Source organism: Anas acuta, chromosome Z, assembly GCF_963932015.1.
Source record: "Anas acuta chromosome Z, bAnaAcu1.1, whole genome shotgun sequence".
Classification (NCBI taxonomy): Eukaryota; Metazoa; Chordata; class Aves; order Anseriformes; family Anatidae; genus Anas; species Anas acuta.
In genome coordinates this window covers 62,105,728-62,124,216 of record NC_089017.1, presented here as the reverse complement: position 1 = coordinate 62,124,216, position 18,489 = coordinate 62,105,728, and the positions used below count along the sequence as shown (strand labels likewise).

Below are 18,489 nucleotides of genomic sequence, written 5' to 3'. Positions count from 1 at the left end.
TCTCCAGTATGTCCATGTCTCTTATGTGCTGGGGAGCTCAGAACTGGAACTGGCACTCCTGGGTGTGCATTCACCAGTGCTGAGTAGAGGAGAACGATCGTGTCCGTTTACCTGCTGGCAATGCTTTGCCTGATGCAGGCTCAGGACACCACTGGCCCTCTTTGCAGGAAGGGTGTGTTGAAGGCTCACGCTCAATGTGGTGACCACTAGGACCCACAAGCCATTTTCTGCCAAGCAGCTTTCTAGCTGCTTGCCCCCCTCCCGCCCCCAGCCTGTACTGGTGCCTGGGGTTGTTCCTTCCCAGGTGCAAGGCTTGTTACTTCCCCTTGTTGAATGTCAAGAGGCTTCTGCCAGCTCATCTCTCCAGCCTGTTGAGATCCCTCTGGATGGCAGCCCGACCCTCTGGCATCTCAACCATTCCTCCCATTTTTTTGTTATCTGCTGACTTGCTGCACGTATGTTCCTCCCCTCCCCATCAGCCAGATCATTATCAAAGAAGTTAAAGCGGGACTGGATCCGGTATTGATCCCTTAGGTACACCATTAGTTACTGACCTCCAACTAGACATCACGTTACTGATAACCACCCTCAAAGCCTGGCCATTCAGGGGTGTTTTGGTCTGTTTTACTGTCTCCTCATCCAGCCTGTACTTCATCAACTTCTCTGCTAAAGCGTTAGGGGAGATGTTGTTGAAAGCCTTTCTGAAGTCAAAGTAAACAATATAACTGCTTTTACCTTGTTTACCAAGCCAGTTGTTTCACTATAAAGGCTTATCAGGTTGCTCAGGCATGACTTTCCCATTGTGGACCCATGCTGGCTACTTCAGGTCACCCTTTTTGTTCTTTATGCACCTGGTAATGGCTTCCAGGATTAGCTGTTCCATCACTTTCCCAAGGATTGAAATGTGGCTTCCTGGCCCATAGTTCCCTGATTCCTCCTTTTTGAAGATAACATCGATGTTTGCTTTTTACAAGAATCTTGAATTTATTTTTTTAATTTCTTTGGTTTTCAGACTCACATTTATTCACGCTCTGTTTATGGATGAAGCTGAATTCACAATGACGCGTTTTTGGTCAAATCTTGTGCCCTGTAGTTTCATTGTTGATTCAGATTCTAGGAATTTAGGAGCTACTGTATGGAATGAGAAAATCTGTTCATTGTGTCTCCTGCCTTTGGCACCTCAGCTGGAAGTGTAGCAGTAGAATACTGAAGTTAACCTATTTGATGGAAAATTGCCTCGCTTCGTGACTTAGAAGCTCTCTTACATCCCTAACACTGATTGCTTACCACTTGTGAAATATCCTGCTTAATAAACACAGAGGTTTCAGATTGTGTACTGGCAGGATTTCTGATTTTTTACCACTTGAGTGCAACTTTGCTAAAGTGATATGTATTCATTTTAAAAAAAACCAAAACAACAGTATGCCTGTTAGCTTTTGATTTAATTGGTATTGCTTTTTTATTATGAGAAGTAGTAAAGAATAGTGCTTTTTTGTTGTTTTTCTTTAAATCTACATCATTTGATTTCTTACTCTGTCATTCTGTGGAAGTCTACTTGTAATCCTTTCTGATATGTCTCTGACATTTCTGCTGTATTTTGAAAGAAACTAATATGAATACAATATTCAATGAGCTTACATAAAATATTATTGTTTTTTGTAGTGGCTTTATAATATATATGTTTTTCTTTCATACTATTAAAAAGAGGCTTTCTGGTTGTCACTGCATATTTGGGAGGGACTTCTACTCACCTGTACAGGTGATGTTGTACACAAGGAGGTCCAGACACAAACCATTCATTTCTACTTTTAGGCAACATAAAATGGTTATCAGTTTTGGAGGTATGCTTTACACTTCAATCACTTGGAACTTTCAGATAAACTGAAGGAATAGCTGTGGATTGAGTGATTTATGGCCAAAATTAGTGGGTAGCTCACTGTCCAGTATTATTATTTCATAATACTAAGAATTAGTTTTGCTCACCACTCTTCTGGGAGAGTAGGCTTGCATCATTTAGCTTGCAGCAGTGCTTAGCTTTGGACTTCAGACCACTAGCTGTTAGGGGAAGTAACTTCTTACAGATATTTCACTAGTATCTATGTGCTTATAGTGTTTCTCTTAAGCCAAAATTGCCTGCAAGGTGTAGTAGTCTTCTGATTTCTGGGTCTGAGAGTTCTGTGCAATAGACATATGTGATAGTATACTGGCTGATAGCTTCATTAAGAAGACAAGCCAAACTGAATTTGTTAGCACAACAGAACGATTATTTACCAGAATACTGCTTAGATGAAGAATACCAGTCTTTTCTATGACATACTGAACACTGCTTCTAATTGGTAGAAAAAATGTTATTTTTTGAACATAGGTGTTTGAATCTCTTGGTGTGGACTGCTCTGTTGTCCTGAGAGATGAATTCAAACTGTAGAGTTAAACTAAAGCTGTACTGTTTAATAGTATTTATTTTCTCACTTGATCTTTTCATTTTTATTCACTGAACTATAGTCAATCTTCAGCTGTTCAGGGTTATTAATTATGTATATTCTCCTATTGTGTTAACTGGTTCTTTGAATGTTTACTCATAAAGTAGTCCCTTTATCATGTTATTTCTGCTGGGTAATGCAATCCCAATCAGCTAGAATGATGTTATTTGTATCAGTTTTTTTGTTTGAAGGCATTCTTAATTTGGCCCTTGGAATGAGAGTCAGTGATAAATCTGATGCAAGTCTGATCCATTTTTTAAATCTTTGGTAATGTATCGGTTCAGAAATCAGGACACATGGATCAGGTTAAAATGTATTTTTTCCTCTCTGTGAAGAAGAGCTAGCTTTTTAGTTAACTCTGAATTCTCATGGCAATTTTCCATTGATTCATTTTCCTTTTCTCCAAAAAACAAAACAAAACAACCCCCCCAACCAAATAACAATAACAGCAAAAAAAAAACACCAACAACAAACCCAATAAAGCCCCCAAATCACTTATGTTCTGTATAATTTTTTTTCTGTTACTGTGTAAATCTATCTGATTTAAAAGGTAGGTCGACCTAAATTCCTCACAGGCTTGTTGTTTTGGGAAACTGTTCATGGTATCTTTAAAATATGCATAATAAAAAATATAGTCCTATGTTGCCAAGCAGGAGAAGTTTTTTATAGTATTCAGACAGCATTACTTAATATAATGATGTGTGGGAATGCAACTAGTGAAATTACATTTCTAAAACTCTTGACAGAGCTGTCAGTTCTGTAGCTTGACTTACTGTTTGAAACCATATGGGAAAAATTCTGAAAGCCGTATTCTCAGAAACTGGTCTTGCTAAGGGATGTATTTGTAGTGTGAATATACTAAATTCCCTCTGCTTAAATGCTGGCAAGTCTATAGAAGTATTTCTCTGAAACACACGCATCCTAAGGTTGTTACAACAAAGAACAGGAGAACTGGGGCTGTGTGCTGTATTTTAGGGAAAAATACTTTTTGATTTTGGAAGACCTGCAAAATAAGGAGGAAAACGGCTTAAGCAGAAAGAAAATGTCTTTCAGGTTCTGTTTAGTTCTTGTTTCACTAATTATTCTTACAGTGACAAAGGTTACAAGAGAGTGTTGTCCCTATGGGCATTGTCACAATGAATTGTGAGCCAACCTGCATGATACAGTGCCATTACAGACAGTGGCAAAGAAACACAAATGATGAAAGATGCAGTAAAGACATAATTCAATGCCTACTGAGATTCATTTCAATAGCCAGCTACAGCACAACAGAGTTGCTTTTATTATTCATAATAAAATATGGATATTCGTATTTTATTATTTATATTCCACTCAAACAATATTTTTAATAGTTTACAGGTTTTAGGTACTGTTTCTTCAGGATTTTTAGTGAGTATCTTCCTATCCTTCATACCCCTTCCATTCTCTACCAAGTAAGTGTAAATAGTAAAGTTTAGAATGTACATTTTGAGAATGTTTACTGAAACATTTCTGTTTTTACAGGCAAAATAGCTCTTTCAAGGTTAGAATTGTGTGCTATGCAAATTTCATTTAGCTGCTTGTGTAATACAAACTGTAATTTTTTTCTTTAATATGCAAAAGAGCTTTTGAAATGGGAGGTTGATTCTGGTTTCCAGGCTTGCAATGACAGGTAATTACTAGCATACTTTTTGTGGCTAATAAGAACATGTATCATATCTCTAAAATCTGCCTGACTTCATCTTTCCACCACTGGATCTTTCTGTGTGTTCTTCCACTAGGTAAACGAGCCAATCAGCTATCTTTTTCCATATAGGCGCTCATAGACTGGTGTACTTCTTTATTGCCTATCTGTGTTCACAAGTTCTCAGATAGTGCCAGACAGAGTACAACAATACTTTTATCTTTTCCACAAAGTGAGTCTCTAAATACTATGAATTTGGAAGCTGTTTCTAATGTTTGTCATGTTTGCTTTCTGTTTGCTTTTAAGCTAGGTACTTACCAGGTAAAATACAGGTTAAGATAAAAACCTCCAGTAACCTAAATTAGGAAAAAGTCTTTTGAAGTTGTTGCTGCTTAGCACTAGACTTGTACCGATTTCATGTCATATTATTTCTTTCGTTTCTTTTCTTCTGAAGTTTACTGGTACGTTTTGGTGTGTATCTTTTACTTTTTAAAATTCAAAGATTAAAGAAGTGAGGGAGGGTTTTTTTGGATATTGAACTCAGAATTCTGAAAACTGTCACTTTTTCTGGCATATGTGCTACATGAGGATTGCTGAAGAGAAATGAGACTTGATCCTTTCAGGGAAAAAAGAAAAAAAGGAAATCAGAAGAAATTAACACCAGTAACCACCTAGGAGAGCGCCAATCTTGGATGAAGAATCCAGTTCATTTTACACACTCAACAATTTTTTTTTTTCCTTTTAAAATAAAATCTTTGTTTATTTTTCTGTTTTTAATATGGTAAAGTCTTAATCATCAAATTCTCATCAGCAGTTGTTCATCCAGTAGGGTGATGAATTTATAAATACAGTATACCATTAATTTTTTTATTGCTTTTTGAAATGTGGTAGAAGACTATAGTCAGAAACTTTATGAAACTGAAGTGAAAAGCCATTAACTTGCATGAAAAGCCATTAATGCACACCTTGGTTTTGTCCTTCTGGTATCTCCTCTGCACTAACATTCTTCTACTACATTTAAGAAAAGAACCTTTGAAGGAGTTTATAGTTGAGTGCATATCATCTACTGCACATTCTGAATTTGCCAGGCACCGCTTTAAAATGTCTAGTTGTTTTTGCTCACATTGATATGATAAGATGCTGTTTCTTGAATCTTATTTCTCTAGTTACCCTACATCTACTTTTAAAAGCATCTCTTACTGGCGGGTTTTCCTTTCCAAGTAGCTCATTTCAGATGTAGAAATCAATTTGTTCTATTGTGTTCTCTCCTATAGCATTAGTTACTTAACTACTACAATAATAGAAGGTTAGAATTTAGAATGTTAAATTATCAATATTTACTTCGGACTTTATTAAAATAGCCTTTAAGCTAAGTGAACATTCAATTATTGATGTAATGAACTTGTATGTAAACTGATATAATGCTTCTATAGATGTACATTGGTAGAAATAGATGAGAAGAGTGTAACTGAAAAATAATGATGTTGTATTGTGTATTTTTTTGTTTTCATGTGGAAAAAGCTGTATAAAAATGAGTATGTAGAACTTTTTCTTAGAGATATAAAAGACATGATCTCCTGTTCAGTAATATTTGAGTTTTCACAACTATTTGAACTGAAATGCTTCTCAAAATAAGGATTACAGTATTTGAATACGAATTGGGTGGGTCTACATACCAGTGGACCATGAAACTAATTTCTACAGCCTTCCCACTTTTTCTGAAGTAGTTTGGGCCTCTGTGTTTTCCACAGAAGACTAGTATTTTCTGTGATACCCCTAGAGAATGAGTCAATAATAAGTTCTTTTTGGCTTTCTATTCCTATTACATGTTTAAAAAGAAAAAGAAGTAACTCAGATGAAGTCAATTACACTCCTTCATCCTGACCTCAAATTAATCAGCCTGTCTCTGAGGGAAAGTAATTACAGATGCATGTAAACTACCTTGAAAGGGCTTTCTGAGGGTTGACTCAATGTAAAGAGGCTTGAATGTTAGTTCTCAGCTGTGGAAATCTAAAGTGTTATTCTGTGCCATAGGATGTTATTCTGTAACCAAGAGCAGGAATGTCCTTTCTAATCAAGTCCTTCAGCACCACTAATACCACAGAAGAAGTAGTACTATTAGAAGTACTCAGATCTTTGCCAAGACTTGAATTTTTGGAAGGAGTGGTAAGATTTATTTTGGGTTGTGCTTAAATTAGTAACTGTGTCACTAGAGGCCAATTCAACTGAACTGATTAGTGCTTTATGAACTGGATGAGTAAGATTTAGTGTCATACTGTAATTACGTTAGTACACTTTCTTCTCCATCACAACTCTGTGATCTAGTTATTTTAAAGGGTACTCTTACTGGTTCTTAATTCTGACTGTGGGCTACAAGCCCAGTTTGCTTTAAAATTCTCATCAAGCCATATCACTCATGTTGAAAAGCTTCTGCAAGCCCTTAGCAACTTCAGGCTAATGAAAACCTTTTGCTGTCTATAAAGGCATATGTTGTTGGGTATTTTTGTTGCATTTTTTTTAGAAAAACAAAATCTAAACCAAAACCAACTGGCAGTGAAAAACTTCCTCTCATATAGCAGTGGAAAACAACATTAAATAGGGATCCTTCAAATACCAACAAAATTATTGAACAATTGTATTACTTTTTTTGGTTTTCAAGCATTTCCAAATATAATGAGAGGAACCGTTTGGCAGTTCTGAAAAATGCAAGTAGCAGACTCCCAAAATTGCATATACTGGTTTGTTTATGCTTTGTTCCTTTCCTGTGCTGAGCTTTCATGAGCTCCATAAACATAAAATTACAGAACAGTGCTACAAATTCAGAATTATTTCCACATTCACTGTGCAAATGACTTGTTAACAAATGTTAAATTTGGAATTCTGTTTTTCTCACTTTTTAAAAAACTATTTAGATGTAACTCATAATTTTGAGATGTCTTTATTGCTCTTTGCTAAATGCTAATAAGCATTTCTGTCTCTCCCTTTAGAAATGCATGCACTCATTTGTTTATTTGAAATTCTAATCATAGATATGCCAGAAACATTAAGAAACATAATATTTCCTGTAGAAAGTTTATCTACAGTTGCTTGTTAGATCACGTTTAATGTATAATGCTGATAAATTTTATTTAGTTGTACGTTCTGAATCGTGTGTGTTCTGATTATATTGCTTTTAGTCTAACAGTAACTGAAAACTATGGATGTATGTTTCACTGTTATGCAGAAATAAAGTACATATTCTGTGAAGGGACACCAAGGTGTTCTGAAAGCAGCAAATACAGCCAAGTGAATGGAGTGCAAGAATGTGAATCATATAACTAGGTCTTCATGATATGTTAAACTTAGTTGTAGCGTGTAACAATCTGAATGTCTGGCCATTTTAAAAGCTGTGATCTTGTTGGTTTTATGTGTCCAAGCAGCGTTTCCAGGCTGTAAGTCTCACAGATTCAGTGTTTTGTTTATTCATTGTTGCTGCTGTTTTCTCTAAAGTCAGTGCCTACAACACTCTCAGTGAGACAAACAGATGCCAAATCATGGATTACGCATGAAGGAAAAATCGTGGTTTGCATGGCATTATGACATCCTGTTCGCACTGTGCTGAGAAGTAAGCTGGCTGTTGCCACATCAGTGAGTTTTGATGGCAGTCCTACTTATTTTGTGTGGTTTCTGTAATGATCTGTTATGATATTGGATGACCTTCTGATAGCTTTACCTTTTAGAAATAAGGCATTTCCCATTTCCAGTTTCCCATTTAAAACTGAAACAAAGTCCTTGTGGGTGCAGGGAATGTAATGTTGATACACTTCAGAAGCCTCAAATTGAAAAATATCCATACTTTTCTCTGCTGCAGTATCTACTGAGCCTTTAAATATCTTTTTCCTCTCCACCCTTAAAAATACTAGGCCCTGCTCCAGGAGTTTAGAACAGCTAAAATGTAAAGTATTGGAAAAGATGTTTTAGGTGCTTATGCATTCTCTGAATTTCTATTTCCACTTTAAGTTCTCCCTTTTTTTTTCCCTCAATTCTTCCACCTAGTTTCTTTTCTCAAATTAAGTTCTATACGTTTTTTTTTTTTTTAATTTCAATGTGAGTTTGCTTCTCAGTCACTCTGGTTGTGTTCTCAGTCCTGAAATTGCAGCCCAACAGCATGCCCCTTCTGGACATCCAGCCTGCCCTTGCTCTCAAAGCCATTAACTCTGATAGACTGGCTCGTGCATAGTTAAGATGTTTTGTCCTTGATGTTCTTAGCCTAAATTCTTTTGCCAAAGAACACTTACTTGTTTTCTCATTAAGTAGTATACGATAAATAATAATAAATAATACATCTTTTCATCATTGAGAAAGGAAAAGTATCTTCATTTTTGATAACCAGTGTATAAACATGTAATACTTACCTGATTACTTGAATTTCTCCTTGTTTTCATTTTAATTTGCAGTAAAGTATGTGGGCAGTCAAAAGTGAAAGTGGAGGAATGTGGTGAAAATATGTGGGAGAGAAATAATAGTATGTAAAGACATAAAGTGATGAGGGAAATGGTGGATTCTGTTGATGTTTTTCTTGGCTTTGCAAAATTATCTTTTGGTTGGAGATCGTGATTACAGTTCGTATCAGGGAAGCTCTGAAAAGATCAGATCCTCTTATATTAGGAGAACTGATGGCTTGCTGGTGTGAATCTGCCTCCAGTGCAGGTATAGATGGCCACAGAGAATCAATATGTTTGTGGGGAGGGCACGGTTTGTTTAGCAGTGTAACATCTTTTTTCGTGGCCCCTGGGCACTGGAAGGAACAGAGTTGTGTGTAAGTTCAGAAGCCCAGGCAGAACAAAATGGAAATGGAAGCATCCTCATGTTTCTGTTGCTCTGAGTCATTTGCAGTAGGATTCACAGAGCATATACGAAGGGCTTTCATACATGTTTATTATTGGTTTTATTAACTATAGACATTTTTTTCCATGTCCTTGTTTTCCAGCCTGCACCTGTTTTTTGTTTTCTAAACATAACTCTAAGCTTAAATAAGTGTCAATGAAAGCTTACAGAGCTAAACAGTGGTTATTGTTGCAGTGGCAAGGTAGCTTAAATATATCCAAACTACTGATAAGAAAACATAGAAAGAAGCTAAAGGACTACAGTAATGAGAGCCGTAGCTTTATTTCCATGCTAGTTCTGGAGAAGTACCTCCCTTCCAATAAATGCTTCTCACATAATGTAAGTGTCAATGTTATCAAAGGTTCTGGCACTATATAGTCTCTTCCAGTGTTTTATTTTCTGTAGCAAGTATCATGTTAGAACTGAAAATAATTTACAGTCCTTTAATCTTTTGAAGAACTTGGCCCTAAAACATTTACCACTTCATGTCTTCCAAAGGCTGTGCCTTGACACAAATACCATGCAGCAACATGTCACCACTCTCAAAAGGTTAATTGATATTTCAGAATGTTGAATATCTGTGTAAACATGACCGCAGCCAAATACATGTTCTGTTTTTCTTTCAAGAACATAAATAGGCAGACTATTTTGAAGCCTTAGGCAGCATGCTATCCATTAATCAAAAGTCATTCTCATACAACTATATTTAGAACAGAAAAGACACACGGAACACACACAAAAAGTAATTTTAAGGTAAAGCAATAATGAAAAAAGAGCTATTGCTGCTATATAGCTATGAACTCCTACCACAATGCTGCCACATATCTTGTGTTTCTTCTGAGCCTTCTACAATATTCCTTGATAGATGTGTATTAAAAGTGAAATAGAAGACATAAATCTGAATTTCCTTACTACTGATGGCATGTTTTTCATGCTACATACAGTACACTGTTTAACAGCTTTAAAAAAGTCCTAAAAATCAGTCTTCCTCAGATATTGTCCTTGTCTCTAGTGGCAATGTTTTATAATCCTGGATAAGCTGCTTGCCTCTCTAAGCCTTGGTTTTTGTATTACTATAATAAAGTGTTTAAGTAGTGATAGAAAGTCCTTTCTAAATAGCGGAGTGCTAGGCTTGAACTTCAGTGACGAGCTATCACATTCCAGAGCTCACTCACTCTCTCCGTGTTTGGCCGTAGTGGTTTGATGGATGCAGGTGGTTTTATCAAAATAGCTAGTATTTTTTCTGTTGCCTGGTTTGGACTGCTCCCATAGTTCATTTGTGTCCTTCTCTGTTAACCGTTATCAATATTGATAGGGTTCCTGAACTGAATTTTTCCTTCCACTTGATACTAAAACTTACAGTAAGGCAAGATGCTGAGGTCTTGTTGTTCCTGAGAGGACCAGAGGTTATTTCTTCATTTACTTCATTGAAGTTTGCGGTGAGAAAAAGGTTTTCCATCTGTGCCGTTAGCATAATTTCTTGGTATATTTAGGAAAATTACAGATACGGGCTAGCTCAGGGTCCTTGTGTATTTGTCAGTGCTTTTAATGACTGACATAAGCACTTCCTCAGATATAACCATGCTTTTGGATTGAGCTGTACTTTTGAGTGGGATGAGTGCCTTAGTATTTCGATCAACCAATAGAAGTTCAGAAGCAATCAAAACAGAAAATTGGGTTAGAAAACTAATCTGTTTTTAAGATTTATAAAGTTTATCTTTTAAAGCATCATTAATTAGTTCATAAGCTTTGGGTATAGTTACTAAAGCTCCACCTACCACAAAATGACCTAGACCAGATTTACAGTGTTTTAACTATGCCTGTATGTGTTATAACCATAATTTTCCTTGATTAAATTATTATTATTATTTTTTAACCACAGAATGAAGGCTGAATAGGCAATGCACAATATAAATGGTACAGTTACAGTAAGTTTAGGATGTTCTGTCTTCGGGCCGTTCCCATGAAAGATGCTCCCACCATACACTCCCTGTCCTGTCTTTCACCTAGGGATTGCTGTCACTGCAGGAGAACAGGACATGCATTGGCTTCTCTGTTGCGTTCCCACCGCAGTGCCTCTGGGGTGGCTTTATGCTGTTGACTTTAGCTGAAGTGTTGGACTGGAAAGAGATTAACTGAGACATGGCAAGCTTACATTTTTACTCAGTGAGCCACAATATTTACTAGCAGAGTGGGGAGAGTAGACTGAAAAACGCTTGTATGGAGATTAACTTGCCAGATGGTGAGATTATATATTTCTACTTATCTTTATTCAAGAAGGCTAGGTAGGTTATTTCTTGAAAGGCTTGTAATTCTGTTCTTACGTGCTTTGTTTTTCTGTAAGTTATAACTTGATAGTGTTTGGATTACACTAGAAATCACAATTTTTAGGTGGATTAACATTTACTGGTTATTTATTTAGTTATTTCCTAAAATAAATAAAATAGAAATAGAATCCTGTACTTTAATCAACTTTTGCAAGAAGGGGGAATCCAACCTAGTTTGGATATTTAATTTTCTCTTACAGATTAGTTTCAAGTATAAGTTACTTTTATTTTTGATGGTCACAGGCAGTTTAAACTGATGGATTTGCTTCTAACTCTTGCCAAATTTATCTTGGAGTCCAGGAGAATTTGCAGGATGTGCATTGTATAAGAATGGTTAACACTTGCGGAGCACAGCATTGTGTTTGCTGACAGGCCATTCATAGATACTGAAAGTTGACCTCCCCAGCATATCTACACCATCTGATTGTAATCTAAATTTGTATTTTATAGCTTGAAACAATTGGATGGCAGCTTAATCTTCAAATGGCTGAATCCATGCAAGCAAAGCTGAAATCTCCTCGAGCTGTGCTAGAGCTGGGTGTTAGCAATGAAGATTCAAAGGTAAGAAAATGTGCTTGGCAGAGTTGGAATAAATTGTGATAATGGCCTTATATTTGAAGATTTGATGCATCAGTTGGAACTCTTGATTATCATTAGTCTCTCACCAGTGTTTTTCATATTTATATTTTGTAAATCTACATTATTAAATGACTAATCAATTGGAATTGTGAAGTACTGATGTAATGGTATATACTTTAAGTAGACTGTGGAGCTGACAGCTGTGTTAATCAACTCCGGGCTATGATGTAATGGAGAAATACCAGGAAATATGGCTATTTGGGGTCTATAAAATGTCTTTATATATATATTTTATTTTTAGCATATAACTTGTGGTTGGTACTTAGACTTATAATGCCAAGTTCCTTTCTGCCTTCTATCACATTTGTAGTTATATAAGGTATTACTCGTCACTTGCAGCGTTTCTGTGCTAATGATGCATCTGTATGAATACAGCATGCAAGGACACAGAAAGCCAATATTTGGAGATTTTAAGGTAAAGCTTTAAATTCAAGGTTTTTATTGACTGATGGTGCTTCTGTGCCAAAACATACAAATAAAGGTCATTTTGATTCATAAAGCTGTGTCTTAGGTTAGTTAGCATGTTTTAAGCTAAGCACATAAATGTTTGTTCACCTTATCTTGCTAATATAAATTGGAGTCTTTGCTGCTGTTATATCTGTCAGACAATGAAGGAGTTAATATAAGGTTTGAGGGGAAAAATCAGAACTCAGTTCTGCTTTTGTGTTACATTTCATTTGCATCTTACTAATACAAGTTGATGTTCTAATATGTGGTAGAATAAAAGAATACATGGCTTATGTTTGTGCTCCTCATGAACACCTGCAGTAGCTATATTTTTTAAGCAGTTCACTGCAATCCATCTTATTGAAAGGTAAATATAGAAACCAGATAATATTTTATGCTAAACTGCATTGAGCAGCACTGCATACAGATTCAAATCATTGACAAAATAATTATAAGAAAACATGAGAAAAACAGGATGTTTTCACATGACAGAGAAAGTTTGCCTATTTTCTTTGCAAACAGAATTCAGGAAATATTTTTTTGATTGTTTCCTCTTGATTTTTGTGGATACAGTTGAATATCCGTATAAGAATTAATTTGCAATAGTTACAAGCCTAGAAACAAGAAAAACATACTGATGTGCTCACATTTCAGACACTAAAATTTAAAAATTCAGGTTCGTCTCAATATTATTATTAGTATTATTAATATAATTTTTAACTGAATGATTGTTATTACATCTTAGTAAAGAATTGGTTTGAGATTGGATAATACTTCCCTGTAAACTGACCAAAAAGATCAAAGATAATTAGTTTTTGTGCAATATTTTGCATCATCATGATGTTTTTGTAGAGTAAGTATTAAATACCTGTAAAACCTAAATACAAGTTGGTACTTCTCTTTTCTTTTCTCCCCAGACTTACGTATGTGGCTTTTGCACAGAAATCTGGCATGAGTTTAGTGCATGTGTTTGTAGTGATTGTTTTCATTTGTCACTAAACCTTTTTTATTTTTATTTTATTTTGTCTGTCTTTTTCTTTTTTCTTTTTTCCAAAATAACTTGTGGAGGGAACTACTGACTTTTTTTCGAGAAAGACAAACAGCAAAACGCTGTTATAGGAGAGCTTTTGTGGTTTGCTCACTAGGGGACAGTAGTGCTCTTCGTCACACATTGCTCTCTCTGCTCTTTTGAGGTAATATTCAGAATCAATTCTGAAGTCAGTAGTTGTGGGAAGCGTTAAGTGTTTACATTTCTAATCAGTATGTAACAATAGAGGTTTGTCTTGTCCATCTACATAACTAGAGCCTATTATTAAAAAATGTACTGAGCAAGGTAAATGAAATTTGCCATTATTTCCACTTACACTAACCGAAAGTAATTTGTACTAATACATTAATTTTACTACAAGTCACTACAATTAAGGACCAATTTAATCATTTTTTTTTTTCTCAGAAGCTGACATTTAAAATTACTACTTAAATTACTTGTCTAGCAGAAGTAGTCAGAAAAACATGGATATATGAAAGATACTTCTGCTTCATGAACTAGAATGAGTTAGAGGGTCCACTATTTGAGATATATACATAGAATATTTTGTCAGCTTCATATGAAATGCAGAGTAGTGTAGGTATTATACCTTCAAAATTCAAAAGCTAGGTGCTCTGTATTTTTTTGTCAGGTGATTTAAGCTATTAGTTAAGTTTGCATTGCCTGGGAAATATTCTGCTTGTGATTAGTAGTGATTACGATCAGATCACATGATTTTTTGGGGAGTACTTCTTGTTTGTTAAATTTTGTTGTTTGTTTATAATCCAGATTTTAAATTAGGTTTGTTGTGGATCTAACAGATGTTTTACATACGTTGTGTAAAGCTTTTCTGTGAGGTGGTTAACCGCTGTCATGAGTAACCCAGAGAGGCTGCAGGGCTGCCAGTATTGGAGACGTGTAGGAGTCAAGTGGAGAGTGCTTTGAGGGATCTGACCTAAGGTGTGGAGCTAGCCCTGCTGCAGAACAGGGTTTGGGCCAGGTGGTCTGCCAAATGCTGCTTCCCAGATCAAGTTCTGTGGTTCTAAGCCACTTTGCAATTTGGTGGCTGATGGGGTTTTGTATAAGGATGGGGAAAAAAAAAAGTTTCAATTAAAAATCCAATTAACAACTCTTATTACAATGATTCAGAATTTAAAATGTTTAATTGCATTTCTCAATCTGAGGGAAATGAAATTTCTGTGAAGTAGACACACTAAACAAGCTAATATGATAAGAAACATCTTTTTGAACTGCAAGCTCCTTTTGCTTCCATTCTGACAGTTAAGGAAACATTTAGAAATAACCATTTACAAACCGATGTGTATTGAGGTCAGCTGTGTGTGGATACTGTCTTTAACAGTATAATTTGTTTTTAAGTTTGTTGTGTTGATGAGTTGCAACAACAGTTTGGGGACTTTTTACAAACCTAGTAGTGTTATTTTTTTGGCTATAGCTAGCCAGTAGAGGGAGGGAGTACAAATTAATAATCCTGATAATGTGTGCCAATTATAATGCTGATTTGCAAACAAAGACTGATCCTATAATGTAAGTGCTGCGTATATTTAATATCTCTGTTTCCTCCAGTAGTTTATTTAATAATTATCCATATAGGCATACACTCGCACATTCTTTCCCACTGTTAATAACAGTAGTTCCTTAGGCTATTTTGAAAAGAGCTTTCTAAACAACTGGGATAATTCTCCATAACCACAGGAGCCATACACAAAAAATCTTTTGTAGTGGAGGTTGTTGAAAAGGTCTGTGGGCTTCAGAAATGTCACATCATCTGTGCTGAATATCTCACCAGAGGAATGTGAGAAGTAAGACTGTGTTCTTAGAATTTCTGCTGTGCTTCTTTGCTAGCAAGATTCAGTAAGACACTTTAACAAAGAAGATATTTAGTATTGTGTATTTTTTGTACATAATCTACAGTCAGCATTTATGCTTGAAAATCATCAGGATAAATTAACTATTATTGCCCAGAATTCTCTCAATAGTTATGCAATATTTTTGTAAAGTCATTCTACAGATTTCATTAAGTTCTCTAATTCATTTTTTTTTTCCTCTGGAAGGTATTTTTTTTTTCTCTTTCTCCATTATTTCACATACAATTTTCTTTTTAAACTGCTAAAGACTTCTTGAGGGAGTGATTTTTTTTTTTTTTTAAGTGAGTATGGAATAAGTGAGTGAGTAAGGAATCCTATGTATAGGATTCCTACTTAAAGTTCATTAGTCTGATTGTTTTGTTTCTTCTTTATACTTGTATTTGAAGAATTTTGTTGTAGGGTTTTGCCTGTCAATGTAATACAAAGACATTCTTGAAAGTTATAAAAGTGCTGGTTTATTTAACCTACTGATGTAATACTTCTAAAAGGAGGTAGATGGTATTAAACTGTTACTGTTATAATATGATTTTATTTAATTATAATTAATTTCCCTTGAATCTCTAGCTGCTTTAAGAGGAGAAAATAACAGTGGAAATATTTTAAATTATTTCTTCTGTAGCCATTTGTTTACAGTCAAAATAGAGCATGCATTTGAAACTGAGATCATAATACATATTCATCATACTACAGAGGATACAGAAGTCTGGAAATGTAAAATTTTTATTTTCTTTTCTTGTTAGAATAACAGGCCCCAATTTATTATTTTTTCCACTCCTAGTTTTAACAGACTTTGTACACATTCAAGGTTGTGAATGAATCTCAGTCTTAGATGGCTTTAAACCCTGTTTACTTCAGAAAGTGTGCCACTCAGCTTTCTAAGTTTGTTGTTGTGAATGTTTTCCCCATTTCTAACAGCAAAGCAGAGTAGATGGAAAACAAAGGTTTTCTTCTAGTTGAGCTAGATAAATCAATCATTTCAGGATGTCGATTCTGTGGAGCCTGTACAGCATGCAGGCAGGACCTGCACTCCATATTATCTAAGGATGTCTAAGAAAGTATGGTGGTGCTTCCAGTTCCCCCTCAGTTTAGCCCTTTTTTCATTCTGAAATGGAGTCATGTTTGCAGAGTGGTGTAACAGTGGGTTTTGGCGGATGCTCTTGGTATGTTTCTGCTCAGAGGAAGGATGTGGCAGCATTGAGCATGTACACATTGATATAACCCCTTCATTTGCCTTCTCAATCCTCTGCTTTTGGGGTCATGCATTTAGCTGACTCATTTATTTATTTGTTTTCAAAACAGAGGAGTAGTTTTTGTCTGTAGTGTCTGGAAAAAAGAGGGCGATTAAAAGACTCGATGTTGGTGGAATAGTGACGAGATGCAAACACTAGATAATTATAAATTGTTTCTCATGTTCTTTGGCTACCTCTCAGCCATTTTCTTCTCTGATGGGGACATCACCCTTTTCTTCCTCAGAAAACAGAGAAGCTTACATGTGCATACCTGAATTGAGTTGTGTGTTCACATCAAGTAGGTTTGTAAGTCTCTAGCTATTGCCAGAAAGGAAAGCAGGACAGGCCATTGAACGAATGCAAAAATGTTTACGAATGACGTTAAGAGAAAAGGTTATTTTCATTCCAATTCAGAGGAGGTAACTAGAGGCTTTGGATAGTCTTCTGAACTCCTGTGTACAAGCGAGATTGCTGCTTTTGGCAAGGTAGAGTATGAAACCAATTTTGTTCTGAGAATTGAAATCTAATAAATAGTTCTGCTGATAAGAAAGCAGAAACTTCCCTAAGACAAGGTTTCAGAATACCAGGAAAAGTCTTCATATTTGTAGGAGCTGTAGTAATAATGGCTGTATAATCTTTAGCATGTGGAACAGCTCAGAAAAATGAGCTTGAAATTTATAATTTGCTTCCAGGCTGTCACATTGCTGCAGAAAGCTGTTAGAAATTTCTTTGTTCAGCCCTTAGAGCCAGATATCCCAGACTTGCCATGCACAGCAATTCTTGCATTAGACTTTGCTTCTGATCTATCTATCTATTATCCTTGATTAAATCCATTTAATTAGAAGGAAAAACTGAAGATGCAGTCCAGAATCGTCAAGATGCTGAGAAGGCTTTTGTTTTCTTACCAGCGTAGAAATGGGAGGCTGAGTAACCCATGTCCTGTAAACTGTGGGTAGTTTGACATTTTACTTAGAAACCATCTACCAGATGGTGTGACTCCAGGAGTATGTGCTCACCTCTGGCAATTGTACTGCGGAGTGCAGTTAATTATCTGGCTCCATTTGTGATCTTATATGATTCAATTATCCAGCTTATAGTTAAGAACCCTTTACAGGGAATTTTCACAGTATTCTTATGTTTCACCTGGCAATATACACAATTTATGAATAAAATCTTAAACACATGAATTTACGAACCCTGTAATTGGCTACAGCCTCTGCACATGCTCTTTTCCCACTAAGATACTCTTACAACTCTGTCTGCGTGTCTGTGTGTCATGGAGTTTAAGGAAGAACTCAGTCCCTGTCGACACTTAGTTGCAGGCTTTAGGAAAATGCAACTTATGTACATATACTCTTGTTTATGTGGTGCAGAAGTATCTGGAATTGTGTGTAACTTGTAGCTTTACCACAGTCAGTCCTAGTAAGGAGTTGCAAAGTAGCAGAAATGTTTAACTTCAAGTTTAAACCCCATGACCCACTGCATAGTCAGGCAAAGCTAAAATTTAAGGCCTTGAGAACATCTGAAAAACACAAAGATCTGATGAGCTTTTCTCATTTAATGCATTTATGTATGCCACATTTTTCCTTAGAAGATCTGTTTTTTATTTGCCTCAAACTAATTTCATGAACTTGATCCTTCCGCTTTTCCAGATAAAGAAGAAATATTTGTGGATTTCATCACAAATTCTCGGGAAACTTCAATACTTTTTTTTTGGTCTTCTATCTATAGGAATTATGCAGTGTTAGCAAATGAATTGTTGTCCTTGTCTGCCTGTAGTATTGAGAAATAACCACATTTTCCCCTGCACTTTTGCAGTGCTTTTGCAGGACTTTCAGTATTGATCCCCCCCTGCCCCTTTACTTTAGCCAATAAGCTCTGTTTTCCTTTCGCAAACCTCCTCTTCCTGGTTCTTCTGCCTCTTA

At 35.8% G+C, this 18,489-nt stretch overlaps 1 protein-coding gene across 9 annotated transcripts in view; it reads left to right on the top strand.

Annotated features, from left to right (window-relative positions):
* Positions 1-18,489, top strand: part of COMMD10 (COMM domain containing 10) — a 151,232-nt gene that overhangs the window by 6,479 nt on the left and 126,264 nt on the right. For 8 of the 9 annotated variants that reach the window (XM_068667777.1, XM_068667779.1, XM_068667780.1 and 5 more), the window contains exon 5: positions 11,787-11,897. In XM_068667777.1, coding sequence (XP_068523878.1) covers positions 11,787-11,897 — 111 coding nt within the window. Of the gene's footprint in view, positions 1-11,786; positions 11,898-12,314; positions 12,391-18,489 lie in introns of all 9 variants that reach the window. The other variant, XR_011091421.1, reaches the window with a different exon arrangement.